This window comes from Drosophila pseudoobscura, chromosome 2, assembly GCF_009870125.1.
Source record: "Drosophila pseudoobscura strain MV-25-SWS-2005 chromosome 2, UCI_Dpse_MV25, whole genome shotgun sequence".
In the NCBI taxonomy this organism is placed as follows: Eukaryota; Metazoa; Arthropoda; class Insecta; order Diptera; family Drosophilidae; genus Drosophila; species Drosophila pseudoobscura.
In genome coordinates this window covers 30,571,891-30,591,375 of record NC_046679.1, presented here as the reverse complement: position 1 = coordinate 30,591,375, position 19,485 = coordinate 30,571,891, and the positions used below count along the sequence as shown (strand labels likewise).

The window sequence follows — 19,485 nt, the reverse complement described above, 5'->3', positions numbered from 1 at the left end:
ACGGAGGAGGCAGCAACAAAGAAAGTAAAGATGATCCGAAAGCCAAAGATGACAAGAAAAGTCAAGAAAAAGAGAACGATCAGCGACGTGGAAAAGATGGAAAGGATGGAGAAGATGGCGGATCCGGAAGTGGTGGAAAAGGTGGCGATGGGGGTGGGGCCAAAGGCGGAAAGGGGGGAGAGGGAGGAGGCAACCAGAAAGAAAGTAAAGATGATCCGAAAACCAAAGAAGATGGCAAGAAAAGTCAAGATGGAAAGGATGGAAAAGATGGTGGATCCGGGCGAGGTGGAAAAGGTGGCGATGGAGGTTCCGGAGGTGGAGGTGGAGGCGGAGGTCGAGATGGCGGCAAAGGTGGCGATTGAGGTTCCAATAAACGATATTAAAAGAAAAAAGGAAGAAACAAAAACAAATATTAAGAAATCATCAAATAGGTCCACAGATCCCCCATCCCAGAACGCCCTCTTCTGAACAAGCTAATATTCAATTTTAATTCAATATTTTTGTACAAATTTTTGATATTATAAATTAATTATATGCAGAAAAACGGCTCTCCAAATTATAGAAGACATATTACAGCCATTTCGCAATGAGGGTCTGTGGAAAATAATCAAAAGATATCAGTGCTAGAAAGTATGGCAAGTGGGTGATCGGATTTATATGCTTAGGCTGGTTGTGCTTCCAAAGTTCGTTGGTCTCAGGATGCTCATGATAAAGGCAAGAAGCGTTTCTGTGTGACCATACTCGTATGGCCACTACGGCAAAATACTGCGGCCGTTTTCGTTTGTTCCTTTTAGTTCATTGTTGAACAAAAAATAAAAATGAACAAAAAAGAATGGTTAAGATGAACAAAAAGGAACGAACTAAAAGAACAAATTAGTTCACTGCATGAAAATGAACGAACGAACTTGTTCAGTAAAATGAACGATCTTTACCCAGCACTACAATCCATAGTTCTCCACGTGGCGACAAAATACCAAAAAGAAACCTTACCCATATCGATTACTATCGATTAAGGCTTCATCTTGGCTGGTCTGCACATCGGTTCTCTTAAAATTTTTCAACCAACGTGTGGCGTCTATACATTTTTTAGCGAAATTCTGAAATAATTGTTTGCGAGCAAGTAAGTTATAACACACCCTGAACAATATTCATTTAAGCATTTACTTAAGTTGGTTTTGTTGTTGGGTTTTGTGCTTTTGTCCTGACTGTGGCATAGAAGCCTTGTTGTGTGTGTGTGTGTGTGAGACTCCCTAGAATTTTCCATGGCAGACTTGTGTACTGATTTTTGATTGCAAATCTTCTTAAATATAATAAGTTTCAGTTTTCGTTGCGGAGCGGACGAGACGCCTGTCATTTTGCGGGTGAGTGTGTGTTGGTGTGTGTGTGTACCTAGCACGTACGCTTTCGTGCGTCTTTTCCCCGTCCCCGCCTGCCGGCTTTCGTTTCGCGTTTCTTCCATTCTTCCCATTCCGCGTGTGAGTGCCGCTCAGCTTTTAGTGAAGTGTACTAAACGGTGAAATTATGCGTTTTCAATGTCTCTAAATGTTTAATTTCGGAAATGTGTTTTTGGATCAAACAAATATTGAGCCGTGAAAATCCAATTGAAAAACCACGCGTTTTATTTTTTCGTGCCTTCTCCTTGCCTTTTTACCGTTTGCCTTTCCATGTGTGTGCGTATTTTACAATGTGCTGCGTGTTGTCTGCGAGTGTGTGTTTTCTCTTCTCCTTTTCTTCATCTGCTTCTCCCGACTAGTTTATACGAAGATTTTGCTTGATCGCGAGCGCTTTTGCTCACATGTAATTCCTTTTGTGTTCATCATATCTGTCTCGTGTTGTTGTTTTGTTGCAGTTTGATTTACATGAATAATGTTTCAGTAAAGCATTTAATTTACTTATTGTCGGTTGTATGTGTTTTTTTTTCATATGTATGTCTTTACTCATTTGTGTTTGTGTGTGTACCTTTTTTGCGTGTTTCTTTGTAGGCATCAGACGCATGTCATTGCGTCCGTGTGTGTGTGTGTTCCTAAAATGAACTTTAAATTATTTACTACCCCCTCCCATGGCTGGCTGTTTAATGTATTCTTTTTTATTTAATTTAATTTTTTTCAGATCATGTCTTTCACTACGGTCCCTGGAAGGTCTCATCCTGTTAGTGTTGCTCCTGATATAGATCCAGAAATGGTGTCCGCCGTGTTGCAAGGATTGAGGCACGGAGTGGTATCAGCAGAGGTGCCAGAAGTTGTGCCAGGAGAGGTGCCAGAAGTTGTGGCAGCCCAGGTCCCGGCAAACCCTGACCAGCAGCGTAAGCGACACCGGCCCTGCATCCACGACCAGGGGCAGGCAAAGCGGTGTGGCGACGTAACAAAAATCGTCTTTATGTAGAGCATCGCCTCGTCGACCCGTTAGAGGAGCGCAGCCGTAGTGGTGGAGTGCCCACTCGTTGGGGGGCTCACAAGTTTACAATATTACTGCTTCTCTGTATACCCTGGAACACGCCCCTACGTGAATTATCATTTTCAAACTTTTTATCACCAGCACCGTGAAAATGTATGCAACAATATACCCCGAAAAGATGGGTCAACAATACATATATACATAAATAAGAGAACTTAATTTATGGGATACCTATTCCAAGTTTTATTTTACCGTTTACCCCGAAAAGATGGTCCAAAAATTTTGCCCTATTGGACATTTAATGAAGTTTTTTTTTCCGATTTACATACTCGTACATACATACATTTATAATTGAAATTAATTTATGGAATAACTATTCCAAGTTGTATTACGATGTACCTTGATCCTTCAATGTGGAAAGGAAAAAATGTTTTTTTTTTTCTTGTATAAAATTAAGGCTCAGTTTCCTGGCATTTGTAACCATTTGAAGACCTCATTATTTTTTATTTCTTTAAAAAATTCTTCATCTTATGCCAGATATTTCTTGAAATTTCGTTGACTTCTGTTCCTCTTCTATTGTGCTTTTTCACTTTTTAATGGCTCTTCTACAACTCTTTGTTTTACTCGCTTTGCAATCAGGAGTTGGCACATTAATTATTACCCATTAAGCAGCAATTTGTGTTCGCCTCAAGGATATGGACTGTACGTCCAAGCAATTAAACAAGAGCCGGAGTCGGGTTTATAGTCAAGCAACAAAAAATTGGCCTTCAGCATTCGTTTTGTCTTTCAACTGTTGCCTGGGAGACCCACAAACGAGGAGCAGTCCTTGGGGCGGGGGGGCGAGGTGTAGCCTCTCCTGGTAACAAGAAACCCGACGCATAATTTATCAAAGACATTCACGGGGTGGTAGCCGGAGTGGCAGAGCCACCGACACTTCCTAAATGATTTCATTGTCGAAAATATAGTTTATTTCGCTTCTATTTTATCCGCGAGCGCGCGAACAATGGTTGGAAAAGCAGGGAAAATTTATGCCATTGTTCAGACCAAAGCGGAACGGGAACTAAGGGAGCAGGAAAATGAAAGAATAGAAAGAGAGAAAAGTGGGAGTGCTGGGAAAGTGGGAGGGCAGGAAAATGGGAAACAGAGTTTGGGGAAAAGTGTAGTGTAGTCTCCACTTTCAGGCCAAAACACTGAATGGCCGGCAATTAGCAGCAACAATTTGCTGTTTTAGCCTCAAGTTTCCAGTCTAATTTGTGGGTCTTTTGTTTGCTCATGGATGGGTGTAAAATTTTTGGCAATTTATCAAAGAAAAGAATGACATAATTATTGAAAGCTATATATATATAAATTAGTAGCCATTACTCTTGCATGGTATTATTTTCCACCTATCTGTGAATCGTTTCACTTATATTTTAATTGCATTTACGGACTCCCCGAATTAATATAGGCTTTTCATTTAATTGGCTTTCAATTTGATTTCATTATTGAATCGATTGTAAATCAATTCAGTCTGTGGGGGGCTACTGGTGTGGAAAGGTTTTTGTGGGTTGCGGGTGGGATGCAGTCTTTAAAGAAGTTTTTTTCATGAAAGGAAAACTGAGACATAATATGGGAAAATTTTAATGGGAAAGACTTTAACGAAGAAAGAAGAGAACTCCTTGAAATCTATGAATTTTGGAGGCATAGCAGAGTCCTGAAAGAGCTCTAAAATGTACCTCCTTTAAAGCATTCTTTCCATTTATTCCTCTCCTTGGAATCTATGAATTTTAGAGCGCCAGAAGATGCGATTTAAGAGCACATTCTTCAGGAAAGCAGAGTCCTGGAAGAGCTTTAAAATGTACCTCCTTTGAAGTATTCTTTCCTCTCATTCCTCTCCCCAAACATCGCTCATTCTTAAACAAATTCCTCCAGCAAAATGTATATAACTTTCCAGAGTCTTGCCACGCTTGACATAGAACTCATTTCCCCTGACCCTGAAATCCAGAAACAAGTGAAACTTTTGGCCCAAAAACTTGGCTGCAACTTGTTATAATTTGATTAGATGAGCAGCTGCCACAAAAAGTGCAGGACGGCAGAGTAGCCAAAACTTTGATGTGGCAGCCCCGGGCTACATAATTCATTTGCAGTGAAATATGTTTAGAATTTCGCCGAAAAAAAATGCCAATCACTGATAGCTCTAAGCAGCGAAAACCCACAAATATTTATGCACAAATATTTCGGGAGGAGATTTAGGAAGGATGACTTACCCGCCGTACAAAGACGCATATCCTCATCGTATCCGTCAGAGCAATCGGGTGCACCATCGCATAAATATTGAATGGAAATGCAATTACCATCGCCGGGGCACTTGAATGGTTCGTATGGATGACAGGGATCTGCAAATATATCCAGAGAAGAGTCGCAAAAATTACAATTGGTTTTACAATTTGGTACACAGAAAATCCCCCCATCGAACAAAGGGAAAATATTTGTGTTTGGCATTTTCCTAAGCGGATTTGTCTGACATTATTTTGATTTATTTATTTATTTTGTGTCCATTTTGTTTGCTTTTAAATTATACAATTTTATCTGGAATTTATTTAATGGTACTTTCTTTTTTTATTTAGTTATCCGAGCATGATTTTGTAAATTATTCATTAATTTTGTTCAGTGAGGCAGGATATGTGGAAATATAATCCATGTTTTAGAGGAACTTTTCAGCAGAAAAATGGTATACGATTTCTTATATTTCGAATAAAATATAGTTCATAAATCGATTGATTGAAAATACCTACGATTTAAAAAGTTTTTTGTTTCTGTCACTAAAAAAGGATTCTTGAAAATGTAGGAAAATTGTGGTTACATTTTTACACATTTTCATGTCACTTTCCATACATATTTTCTATGTTTTTGACACTTGACTTTCGCTTGCATTTTTTCCATTATTAATTAAATTATCCCTTTGGATAATCAAATTATCTGTCACATAAATAAAGATATTTCCACATTTAAAATTTAACTCGTTGGCAGGTCTAATTAAATACCCATAAACCAAATATAATTTAATTAGTGTAAAATTCCATAAAAAAGGGACTATCTTCTAACTAAGCTCCACAAAAAAAATATATGTTTTACAAAATTACTTTTAATAAATCAACAAAAGGCATAAAATCCTAAAAAAGATAACACAAAAAATCGTATCTGCGAATTAAGCAAATTAATTTGCTTTCATGTTGCTTTTTGTACACATATTTCTCACTTTCACTGTCAGAGAGAATTTTGCCAGCTCATAAAATGGCGTTAAGTAAGCTTTCCCCTCGGGAGGAAAATGGATGATGATGTTTTGCCAGCAGAGTGGAACATCCAAAGCCCCCAACCAAAAAAAAAAGAGAACAAGAAGCGGAGAAAGTTAATTGAATTTATTGTTTTTGTTCTCTTTTTTATGCGGATTTTTCAGGCCCTGCCTTCTGTCTGCTTGGCATTGTTTTTCCTCCTGTTTTTCCAGGCTTTTCAGCTCTCGTGTTGGCAGACGCAAATTGGTTTTATTAGGCTCGCTCGTGCCACGTGGGCCGTCGTCGCGGAAAACAATTTTCATTTTTCAGCATTTTTGCTGGGAAAAATCCCAATTCCAACCGCAAACAAAAACACAATCCTTGACTTTTCAGCTTTTGTTTTATGACGAAAATAAGTTAAGTAAAAGCATACCCAAAAATCTCGGTGGAAAAGTTTTATTTAATTTTCTTCAAAATATGAAAAATTCTTTGACCGACTTCTGTCTCTTGAGTAAGCGCCCGACACTTGACATATTTTTTCTATTAAAGTTTTTCTTTCTTCCTTACGGTCTCTAGTTTTTTTTCCCGTGTCAAAAGAAAGAAGAAAGTGAAATTTGCGGAAATTGCTTTTGCAAGTCAAATTTTTTCCAAGTGCAAACATTTTTTGGTACTGGTGGAATATTTGTTGTGGCCTAAACTGAGGGAGAAATTTTTTTATTTTAGTGGGAAATCCACCAAAGAATACCAAAGACTTTATATAAAAAAACATGTTTTGTTTCTGCTTCTCTGGGACCGAGTGCTGCCTCCCGGAACAAAGGCCATCCTCAAAGGAAACTGGGATCGCATTCTGTGACTCGAATTGAATGACAAACACTTTCCTGCATCAAAATTCCTCTTGTATAAGCAGTCTGTCACCTTAATCCCATCAGCTTGTATCCTATTCCCGAAAAATAAAAGGTAAATGAACTTAGGGAATACACGTATGTAGAGGGGCACGCGCCAGACAACTTAATTTCATGCCATTCATTATTTTTTCGCTCGTTTGGTGTCAAAACAATTGGAATTTATGTGTCGTCGGTCACACTAATTGACAGCGAAGCCAGGGAAAAACCCAATAAGCTCTCGCCCCCCTCTACGACGTTTGGAAAATCAGTTCGCAGCATATAATTCAATGGGAAAAGCCCGGAGAAAAGCGGTGCCCGGTGCTTCGGGTTAATGGTGCGTACAATGGCTGCGGATTGAAAAGGTCAAATGGGGCAAAGGGTTGGACGAAACCGCTTCATTTTCAACCAGTTTTCCCCCTCAACCCTCTGAAGTGTTGAGTGTTTCCCTCTGCTGGGGAGATGTCCGATCCCCTGTGCAGATGACCGAGCCAGATGCCTTTTATGGTTGCACTTAAAGTTTTTCTTTTATGTGGCATAAAAGGGGACAACTTTTGTACTACTTTGTTGATGGCTGGCAAGCGTTTGTTTCTCCATCCGCGTTTATTTTGCTTTTCTTTTTGTTGGTTTCCGTAGCAGTTTTAGCCCAGCTTTCTACACGTTTTATACGGCAATTGATTACCATTTGATTTCTTTATTATTTTTAATGCCTGCCTGCGGTTTACGATACTACGTGATTGTTTTGTACGCAATTTGAAAATGGCATTGCAAGAGAAATTTCTCTGTAAAAAGGTAAAATAGGGGCAGACACGTTGAGGTATTGATTTTGGTTTAAATTTCAATAGAAGCTTCAATAAATTTAGGTAGGATTGAAGAGTATTTTGCTATGGAAATAAGATTATAAAAAAATTGGCAAAAATGTACCAGTGTTTTGTGATTGAATTGAGGGAAAATAAAAAAGGCAATTTCCCATCGATATCTAGAGAAATATATAGTAGAAAAATCATTGAAATCATTTCCATTAAACTCTTCCCGCCTTGAACACTTTTCCACTTTACTTTAAAGCCTTTTCCTGTCCTGTCAAAAATCTATAAAAATCTAAAACAACATTTAACAACATGTTTGTGCCCCAAAAAGTGGCACAAAACTGTTTGGCCTTGTTCATCGTTTGCCCCGAGGTTTCGTTTGGAGAGCAAAAGTGAACACACAGTTTTCACATACTAAAAACTCTGAACAGAGCAACCACAAAATTGACTGCGGTTTGCCGGTTGCCCAGATATTAATTTTTGTGTGGCAAAAATGTAGAGGTTGAGGCAACAGAGGCAGAGTGTCGTCGTGTCGTGTGCTGCACACATAATGAATGTTGCATAAATGTCATAAATATGAAGTCAGCACGCAGTCCTTTCTCTCTGACTCCTCTCTGGGGTGCTGTCAACTAAGGAGACTTTTCTCCTCTGTGGCTGTTCCTGCTGGCTGTTGGCACAAAAAATAATAAGCATATACAACAACAAGAGCTGTTAAATGAAGCGTAAAGCTTCTGGCCAACACACACACACACACACACACACACACACAATCTTGTTAGCCACACACACAAGCATACAATGTCCAATGTCCAAGAAACATTTTTGCTAAGCGCTCTGCACGTGACACCAGGAAATGTACAATATACAATATATATACGAGGATATTTCTACTAAAAGCTGGTTGTTGTTGTTTGTAGAGAGAGGAGACCCCTCGCTCCCCCTGTGGAATAGACTCTGGTCAGCAGAAGGCCAGGGGAGATACTTTCCCCAAAAAAAGGGTATCGTATTCGTCCGATGTGTTCTGGGAAATTGGTGAAAGATTGGAGATTTTCCGATTTTATAATTTCAGGTTTGATAGTGATTTTAGTATTATATTTAGCATAGCTCTTGGGCTTAAAGAGGCTTTCTGGCTGTGAGCGGTTTTAGGGCTAGTTTTCGGTATACTTTCGTTTCAACAAACGTTTTTAAAGGTTTGAAGCCTGCTTTACTTTTATTAGAAATTTCGATATTCCTTTGGGCTACAATTCAATTTCGTTACTTTCCTTTTGCTATAACTCCCAGAAACAATTTTCGTCTTCCCTCTAGATATTTTTGAATATAATTTCGTACCGGTTTTGGCTTGTTAGTGATTCCCGGAACACCCCTTGAGGTGAACCGGCCAGGACACCTTGTCAATAATTTCGCACAACATGCAGTGGTCGCCTGCTTTCCAGCAGAATTTTAGTTTTCATGTGTCAATTTGCAAAGTAGAAGTCGAATCTAGAAGCGGCAGAATGTGTTGTCACACATGTCGTATGCGCAACGTATGTGCTTTCGGGGGGCTCTGATTATTGTGTCAGCTGCTGTTCGCTGCCGTACCACCCCCCTAGATAGTGGGTTCTGCCCCATGTGTGTCTGTCTAACTGCCAATTGCAGTCTACCTGACCCACGCAATTGCCTGGGCGTGGCCCCAACTGGCGGTGGGCGGGGAAGGGCAGGGTGGCTTCTACTTCTGGCTTTCGTGGTTATGGCCCTTAGGCCAATATCTGTCCAAACAGACGAAGATGTGGGTGGTGGAGTGCCCCTGCTAGTTCGATTTATAAGCAAGGAGGGAGATTTTTGGTACAGTAATGGCCAAAAGCTGGCTCTAAGGGGTTGGGTTGGCAAAGAGTTCTTAGGGCTGTTATTTTGTGGCTTTGTGCCTGGGACTTTAATTGGAAGAGTAGTCCATAGAAGGAGTGTTTGGTTGGGTTTAGTTTGTGTGTAGTTTTGGGGGGATATTTTACGGAAATTGCAATTGGAATAAAGGGTGATAATGGATATGTGCTTTCTAGATTATTATTTGGGGACTGTTTCTGGAGCATTTAGGTGGAGTATTGTTCTGCAACAAAAGAGATAACTATTTGTTCTATTATCTGACAATATTTTGGATTACTTGGACTAACTTTTAGATAGAATCTTACAAGTAGTAGTCTGCAAGACATAGTTAAGAGCTTGCTTAGGATATTTAGGGATTTAATAATTGGGAGAGAGTCTTCTGTGAGAGGTTTCAGCACCTAACTTGATAAAATATCGTTGGAAAAGTATTTTTTTGGGAAATAGGATCTCAAAAAAGATGACATCCAGCTGAAACGTTAAGGTGGAACGTTATGGGTTGAATTAAAGCTTGTAATCCAACATTATCTATCAGAAGTTTATTTTTGAAGACCTTAAAGGCCATTTCAAAGTACTTTATCATATTTTGAGAGCTGTTTTAACTTTCGAGCTATTTTGTCGAGTTTTAGTCAATGGTTAGACCTTTCTTTGTGTTACCAGAGATGGTTAAAGGGATAGTTTTCTTTACTCTTTTCTGCGATAATTTTGAACCGCTTTTGACTTCCGTTTTAACAGCAAACTATGTCCGAAAGCGTGATCTAGCTTTCGCTCCACAAAACATGATTTATTGCAACTTTCCTCTATTATTCTCAAGACACACAACTTCCTTGGCATGCTATGCCTTTGGCCATAGTTAAGCCAACAATTTCCATATATCGACCACAAACTCCCCAAACAATCAGCGGAGACATGTAGACAGCCAAGTGCACTAATTGAACCCTGCATAAATCCAAAACTCATTTGAAGAAACAGCAAACAATATGGTAAAAGGTGTACAAAAGGAATGGCCATGCACACATGACGTATACGCAATATCAACTAAATAATTGCACACACCCTCACCCTTCGACTAGCAGAGTACACAGAACAGTACACAGTACAGTCGGCTAATGAAAATTACTTTCCTTGGCTGTCACTCAGTCCTGTGTGGGCTCTATGTGTGTGTGTTTGCTTGCAATGTGTGGCAGCAACAGGAGCAGCAGCACTGGTGCGGCACTGCCACTTCCACAGATGAACAACAGCAGCAAGAACTAATTGTTTTCCATAGAAATTAGCACATTTGTATGCAGTGCCCGAACACGCACTCCGAACAAAACAGAAACAGAATGCTGACGTAATTTATTGGACCACGGCCAGGTCCTGTTTCTGTGCAACCCCACCTCGAAGGACATGCATCTTTCTATTGCTGCGTCGATTGTCTTTTGCCTCGGTTATGGTTGTGGTTACGGTTTACAGGCCACGTTTACGGCTCTCTCTGGGCAACAGAGTGTGAGATATTGCCTGGTTGGGTTGGAAGAGGGGAAGGAAATTATTGTGTGTGAATAACACGAACAGAAGGGTGGCTAGGTGTGAGAGGTCTATGACAAATAGTTGGTTCCATTGGGCAGCAGAAACATTGAACAGTGTGAATGTTTGATGAGGGGAAAACTATACCCAAAAAAGCTTAAACAATCTTTATGGAAATCTGCTCTAGGAAAGTGTCATTCCAAAGTCTTTGATGCTAAAAGATGTGAATAATTGATGGTCGATTAATTACGCAAACATTTATGTAATAAATTCAATTAATTTAAATCTATTTGGTTGCTATATTCCTGAGCTATCCATTAAAAATATATTCTTATAAATGCAATCAATAGCTTAATATAGACTGAATGCTCCAATCCTGAAAAAAGCACTCACTGTAATCGGATATCAGAATAAATATTCATTAAGCATGTTCAACAGTTTATTTATTCAAATGGTTAGCCTTGAAATTAAATCTTTTAATTGCTGAAATATGCCAATATCCATTACAAATAATTTTGTAAGTAGCTTTAATATGCAGGAAGCTATTCTGCTCCGACTGATTAGCCATATCATCCATTAAGTAGCAAAAGGAAATGCCTTTGGGGGATTGCGTAGAGATAAATATGCAATTAAAATCATCTGCAGGCGTAGGGAAAACCAAGAGGCTTCTGCAGAGGAAAGCAAAGAGGAAAATAGCCGGGACTTTGGTTGGAAACCCGATGAAGGAAGGAACGGCTTAAGTAATTAATTTCATATCCCATGAACAGACACAATTGGAAATCCCATTAATTTGGAAATGCATCTGAGCACACACTCGAATCACACGCACAGACACTCACAAATCATATTCATAATCATAATCACGCATTATTAAATATTCATTTGATTTGTGTTGTTGTTGTGGACTGTCATTTGGTCATTTAAATTTCAAATGAGGACAAGGCAAACTGTCACAGACAATAAGACTGTGTCTTGAAGTTCAAAATATAGAACAAGGGCAAATGTTAAGCTGAAAAATCGATAAATTTTAAATGAAACACGTGTCTCTTGCCATTCATTTCTCCCGCCATTATAATCCATTATTGTATCTATATTTTACCACAGAAAATCCAAAAAAAAAAAAAACAAAACCAAAACTCTGTTCTCTCTAATCCATTTAGCCCCATCCCATCTGTTGCTCGCACAGAAAAAAATCACAGAAAAACTTTAAAAACACTGTTAATACAACAACAAAAAAAGAAAAACTAAAGCCCGTCATAAACTTTAGCCAATGAAAGCAGCAAAAAGAACCAAAAAATGAAAAGAGAATGCATTTTCCATAAAGGAAATGCCTTTGTTGAAGTGTGTGGGGGTAAAAAGGCCATTTGGCGCTGAAAAGTGGTCGAAAAGCGCAAGCCACAAAAAATTCCAGCAATCGTAAAATACAATTTTTTACAATTCCTAATGGCAGCGGATGCATGTGTGTGTGTGTGCGTGTGTGTGTGTTTGTGTTCAAGGAAAAACTAATGCAATTTGTTCCGCTTAAAGGGCCCAGGACCCAGGTGGTTGGGGCGGATGGGGATTAGATTTTTATACGCAAATTTGTTGACGGGAAATGAAGCGGAAATGAGAGCACATCGTTAAGGTGCAGAAAAGGCAATTTTCTTGGCATGAAAAACGAAGGTAAACGAAGGTCCTGGAAGAGAGTTTTGATTTACCTTCAAGGCGTTTGATTAAGTGGGATACGAAAAGGAAGTAATACCTTAAATAAAATTGGTAGCTAGAAATATTACCATTCATTATACATTTAGATTATCTCATAATTTGTCTAAACTTTTCCATAAAACGGAGTACCGTTAGCCAGAAAAACATTTTAAACTTTTATACTACTTTCTATCCAAATTGAAATACCCCTGACATTTTATTGTGGCAGTAACTAAAAGCAAAACTCAACAAACTCTAGAGGAATTTTATGGAAATTTGTGTACTGTTTTTTGTGCCACATGCAAACAGACAAGACAATGTCATTTAACTAAAATAAGCGAACACGAAGCTCCCTGTCGGTGTCCCTGTCCCTGTCTGTCCATCCTTTAGATGGATTCCACCACTCAACTAAAAATATATATTCAGCGAAATGGTTGGAGATCCCGTCTGTGGCTGCATTTCACGCAATCAAAACTGAATGCCACAGCCAACCAAATGGCACTCCTTCCCACACCGCAAAAACGCACACAAACACACACTAAACGCTGTACACATACCTATATATCTGGTGGATATATGTATATTGCAGTACAGTCAAAGTTCCCATTAGAAAAGTAAACGAGGCAGCAGCATGGTAATAATTTCGCAGAGCAAACGGACAAAATGCCAGTGAATGGCAGTGACACTATTACCAGAATAGAACGAAAACACACACACACCCACGTACACACATTTCACATGATCCAAATCGGCATTTTTGTTGCTATTTGTTTGTTTGTTTGGCTGTGCGCTACACAACACTGGTTGGGCATGTCCATCCATGGAATAAGCATGTTACTTTTATCACAAAGAAAAAGCGAAAGAAGATGAAAGTAAATGCAATACAAATGGTTTCTTACATTCATCGATTTCTTCATCGATTTAACCAACAAAATGCTTCTAAAAATGTCTTGTGCGCTACACAATACTGGTTGGGCATGCCCACTTGTCGGGTAAAGTGAGGAAGAGAATTGGAGAGGTTGTTTTTAACAGAAAGAGTCTTTAAAAGTGCAAACTCCCATGAAAACTCTCATTTAACCTCCCCCTTAAGTGACTATTTGTTCTATCTCTAAGCTAAAAATCTACCCTTAAACAACCACCTTTAACCCCTATCAAAAACGCAAGTCCTGCACCTGCAACAGTTTTTTCATTTCTTTCTTTCCACATCATTTAACACCCAGCGGAATGGCTGGGGCCTGCAGTGACATGGAAGTGTCCGTGCCGCAGGCAATTATCAAATGCCGCACAGTGAGACATAAAAGTCAACTGCAGTCTGCAGTTATAAATATGCGACGACGAAGTGTGACTTTAGCCTTAATCTCTGCCAGAGCCTTGACCCACAAAAAAAAAAGAACCAAATGGTGGAGCGAATGCCATTGCCAATGCCTTTTCCATTGCCAGGAGAGAGAGAGAGAAGTCGTCAACAGGAAGTCCATTAAATTGATGGAATTTCCGTTTCCCCTCTGTCGCTCTCTCTCTCTCTCTCTCTCTCTCTTGATGTGTCTTCTCTTGGGGAAATAAAAGAGAGAGAATTATTTATGTTTATGCACTCACATGATTATGACATTGACAATGGCACTCAGAGTTCTCCGAGCTCTGTTTTCTTTTTCTGTTTAAACGATAATTGAATCCTTGAGTCGAGTCTCTTGCACTTTAGCCATAAAAGATGAGATTTCCCTGTCAGAGTTGTTAAAATTGATTGCCCACTTAATTGTCATTTGATTTTATGGCTTTGGAGAGACAGCACAAGGATTTGCGATGGCTCAAGGGTGACTGAAAGCCACAACTGGTGTCAAATGCGGTGTAAAGCATTTAGCCAAGGCCATAAATATCGACATTTAAGAGGATTTAATAAAAGATCGATAAATGGAAGATTTAGGAGGATTTATGATGGAAACATCGATTAATGCCAGGAATTAGCCATCATTTGACGATGTTCTCCGATGCCATACAGGTTTTTTTTGTATACGAAATGGAATGGATTACCGATGGCAAAGCCTCTCTTATGTCTGATAATAGTTTTAGCCTCTTAATGTCCTACTTTTCTTTGCGACATTGCAACCATCCTTAGGAAAACAATTTCCGTTAAATAGAGGAAGGGGACACCTTGACCCACTTGACATCTCATGAATAAACATTCTTCATCAAGAACCAGAGAACCTTTCAGGCCACACAAAATGTTGAATGGCGAATTTTAAAAAGCCCAGTAGCGAGCGAATTCTTTCTTACGTATGCAAATGTCAGGCCCCCAAATAGGTCCCAAGGTCCTTGATAGTGGAAAGGACCCTGTCTTGGCGGGCAGGCAGCGGCGGCTCTTGTTAATTGCCAGAACCTTGCACTTGAAGCTGCCTCTGCCTCAGCGGCTGCAGCTGCTGCAATGTTGCAAGCTTTTTACAGAGGACACAGAAAAATGCTGCTGAAAGAAAATGCTAAAATAATTACCACTCGAGCTGTTGCTTTCGCCCAAGAAATATGACAATTAACGCAGCACCAGAACCAGGACATGGGCATGAAGCTCCCTCCCAGCAGGCGGTCACTCCTGCTCCTGCCCCCTCTTTTTCTTGCCCCCTTTTAACAGCATTATTCGCCTGCAATTAAATTCTTCTATGGAATTTAAGCCAGGGCTAAGCTTTGCGCTTCTGTATGCCCACAAAAGCAGCTGCATTTTTTTCTCTCCGTGCAATTTTTAATACAAAGATTAACTCTCTAAGTTGCGGAAATTAAGCTGGCTACTGCAACAATAAAGTAGCTGGAAAATAGCTAAAGGAAAAGCCATAGGTTAAGATAAGTTTTGCCGGGGAAAACTTACGATTAAAGTATAATTTTCAGAGTAAAGGTAAACTTATTGGGGCCTTAAAGTTTGAGCCAAGCTAAGAGAAGATGTACCCTCATTTGGTTTCCTTTTCTCAAGAAGTTTTGCCTTCTCATCACCTTTTTTGACAGCGCACTGTTTGACTTTGATAGTTTTTCAAATTCAAGGTGCAAAAAAGTTGAACAAACTTTTGAAAACAAAAAACTCACAGAAGTTTCCTCTTAGAGGACTTTAAAGACAACTTCTGTCTTAATTTTAAAGTTCATCTTGCCGTGTCCTTAGAGAAACCCTTGATTCTTCTTTAACTTGTCTTAATACATCACCTTTCAGGCTGAATCCTTAGCTGAGAATAGTCTATTGCCCTATCCTGAGGTAAATGAAAACTGTACCCTCATCAAATGTTCTTCCCTTTTTGTGGTTATTTTAAGTTAATTTTCCTCTACAATTCCTTGTGGCATGATATCTTACCAAAGTCAAGGTCACAGACGGCTTGAGAGCAACTTCTTTACGGACTTTTCTTTAATGTTTCATCACCATATCTTATCTGTTTTTATCTTTCAGTTTTTAAAGTAATCTTCAAGCCAAAGTTCGTTGTATTTTTCCCTGCCAAAACTTTTCTTTGCTAGTTTTTCCCATCAGCTTTTCCCTGATGATAGTTTGTTCAGTTCCGTATTCAATCCTCTTCTCCAGCATTCATTTATTTTTGTTCTCTAAACACCCAAAGTGACCAAAGTGACACTAAGAACACACTGCCCTTGAGGAAAGCTATCCCTCATACCCCTGCCAATCAAATATAACAGATTACCTTACACAACGGAAACCCCCTCTGCTCCACTCAATATCGCATTCGTATCGAAATGACGGGACATTAGCGTACAGGCCACAAAATTAATGGCCACTAATCAGGGCGCAAACAGGAGCTGCTCCAGTGTTTGCCTTCTCCACAGAGTTTACTCCACAATTCTTTCAAATTAGTGGTAATAGAAGGCACGTTACGGAACCGACCTTCATCCTCTAATTGACAGATGGTCCTGGCATTCGTTTTGATTAGCATTCTATTGGGGGCTGGCCAGGAAGTCTACTAAAACTTTTTCCGACTTTTTAAAGAGAGAAAAACGCCGAAAGGTAGCAAACAATAAATTGTTTTCTCTCTGTCTTTTGGGGGCTGTTTTTACTTGGTCTTTTTTGTTTGTTGCCAACTTTTCTGGGGGTGGTCTACCGCCTGCTGTCACCTGCTGGAAATCACACGCCTCAATAGGCGGCAATTTAACAAATTGTTCAGGGGCATAGGGCAAGGTCGAGGAGGATACTCTACACTTGTCTCGTTTCGTTCTGCATTTTTTTTACCAATAATGAAAATGTTGCTTGACTCTTTGACATTTAATGCCAGCCAACGCGACCGGTGGAAGGGTTTTGCGGTCGAGGACATGGAGAGGCTTTATGACAGTCGCTGCTGATGAGGACGATGATATGGTTGAATGGTTATTGGGTTACCAATTTGTTTCCCATCCATCCATTGCTCCTGTGCAATTGGAAATCGATCTCTCTCTCTCTCACTCTCTGTGTCTGTGTGTAACCATCAATCTCCCTGTAAGCCGTAATTTTATATAAATTTAATCGATAAAACCAGCAAACAAGCAGCCACCTGTAAGCCCACACCTAACGAACGTATACCCATGATAAGACTATACAAAATCCCCAACAGCTTTCAAGACCCCATCTCCCTTTCCAGCAGCTTAACGCTTCGCTGCGGCGACAGCTCTAATCCCAACCAGAATCGTGGGGGGGCACAGCACACATATGGCAGGAGCACAACGAGTAAATATGTAAATGCAATGCAGATACGAGAGAGTCAGAGAGAAGCGTACAGGTGGCTTCCAGAACAATAGAAAAACGAAAGAGATAAACGTGCGGGAAGCGATGAGAGCCGTGGCAAGGGCCGCAGCTCTACCGATGCACTTGAAATGCCACTTGTAACAGTCTTTATGGCTATATGGGATCCACTTCCACCACAAATCGAATACACAGAGGCAAGGAAAACGTTGCGAAAAAACAGTCTATAAATTATTTAGATTAAAACGCTTTCGTAGCCATGTTTTCAGCCACTCCCACTCTCACACCCACGCACATGTTGACAAAGGGACTTTGATGTTGAACCAGCGGGGGCTGGGAGCAGATGGAACTGGCAACGGAACTCGTGTTCGAATTAGGGGTCTACATCCTACACGCCCACAGAAGTAGGAAGCAGAACCAGGATATCCAGCTGTGCAACCCATGTAATCGACTAGCAACATGGTTAAAACAAGCAGCAGCAACAGCCAATTCTTGGCAAAAAAACAACATGTAGGAGTAGATTTTGTTCGAGGGTTACTTAAGGCTTGAAGGGAGGCTAAAAATGATAGCCGGAAACAGGTAGAAAAGTCCCATTTTCTTCAAGGCAGATGTGCTTTACCAAAATTCTTGGAAACTCCGCTCCTGTTTTCCCAGAATTCCCTGCCACAAAATTCCCTGTTAGAGGAGTTTCCACATTAGCAAACACCCCACGAAATTTTGTAATGGCTGTTTTAAATATTCATATGAAAACAAGCTCGTGCCATAATGTATAAAAATAAATTGATTAAAGCACAGCTGCAGCTGTGACGAGACTCCTAGAAAAGCAGAGGAAAATGTGCGGGAAATTTTGCAAATCGAAAGTGAATTTAAGGGTATTTTATGGGCTTTCTTTTTAGCTCCTAAAAAGAGTAGTTTCTCCCCCAACGAAATTGGTCAAGTTTCAGGCCTTTACTCTCTCTCTCAGCTTGAACAATTGTCTCGCATGATTCATGTACACGCGCTGGCTCCCAAGGATACACTCAAATATGAATGATGAATTCATTTTGGGGCCTGATGGGCCATCCATCAATCAATCATGGGCCCAAAAGCCCACAGACTGGCACGAGGAATGTGAGGGCTTGCTCGCTAATTTTTTCTGTATATTTATCGTATCAATCAGACATCACAGGCTTTCATTTGTCTTATGGCTGGGTATTTAAGCGCCAGGGCCATTTATCAGGCAATTATCCAATGCTGACAGATTGTGTCAACGTTTTATATCAGCATACATATATACCATATATTCCTCCCTAATGAGTCATTTGACTCTGGCATTTTGATTGAATTACATTGAGTTTTGTTACTGTTTTTTGTGATAGTATTCTTTTTGCATGGCTTTTGATTGGCCAACTTAATGGTTTTGTAATGATACCTAGCCCAATTATAGGGCCCTGGGGGAAGGGACTAAGGACAGCGGTTAGGTCAAGGGTTGGCACCACTTTCCCCCATTTTTCTCACAGATACACTCGAATAGATATTGATTTGGGTTAATACGTGGGCTTATCGATGGGAAATCAATAGGGGAAACGTGTCACAAATTAACAGAAAATGTTGGAACTTAAAGTAACATTAATCATGGCGATTTATGTGCTCTTTTTCTGACTTATGACTGCCCTTTTTCTGCGGATATCTCTGACTTATGACTGCTCATTTTTTGGGTAGAGATATCCTCCTTTCTGTTGCCCTTTTTCTGGGTGTGTACTCCTTTCTGCTGCCCTTTTCCTGGTATATCTCTGCCTTTTTCTCGAGCATCTCCCTCACTTATCTCTGGCTTTTCTTGGGCATCTTCTATCATTTTCCAGACTATGCAAATGTACATTTTAAACAACAAGTAGGCCAGCCTGCTGTTCATTTATTTCCATTATTCTCTCCAGTCAAAATTATATGCAAAGCAGACAGAAACTTTTTCGATTTTCTGCGTAAATTGTATACACAATATCGTGCGAAAGCATTTGACAGAAATTATAAGAAGTTAGCCATAAAGTTTGGTGGCACATAAATCAGGGATTTCCTTGGCAAAGTCCCTGCAGCTCAATTATGCAAATTGTATGCCGAAAAAACAAACAATAAAAAGCCACAAGAATTATAATACCTACCACAATAAATAAAATGCGAAAAAAATAAAGAATAAAGAATAAACAACAAAAATGTCGCATTTGAGTATAAATCAAATTAGTATGAGCCATGGAAATGGAAAGCAATTTGAAAGGAGATCGTATGACACACACACGTGGCGTATGCGTAATGAGTGCAGACGTATGCGCATTTTTATGAATAATTGACAGGGGAACTTTAACAGCTGTCTGTCTGTCGCTGAGGCACTCTCCTCCTGTCATACAAGCCATTCGCTTGGATTCTTTGGGGCATTCGTCCGAGGTCTGAAATGC

General features: G+C 39.8%; 1 protein-coding gene across 1 annotated transcript in view; it reads right to left on the bottom strand.

Moving 5' to 3' along the window:
- Positions 1 to 19,485, bottom strand: part of LOC4803261 (IDLSRF-like peptide) — a 45,904-nt gene that overhangs the window by 9,224 nt on the left and 17,195 nt on the right. Inside the window, exon 3 of the mRNA XM_001359996.4 lies at positions 4,641 to 4,769. Within this exon, the coding sequence (XP_001360033.4) occupies positions 4,641 to 4,769 (129 nt within the window). The remainder of the gene's footprint in view (positions 1 to 4,640; positions 4,770 to 19,485) is intronic.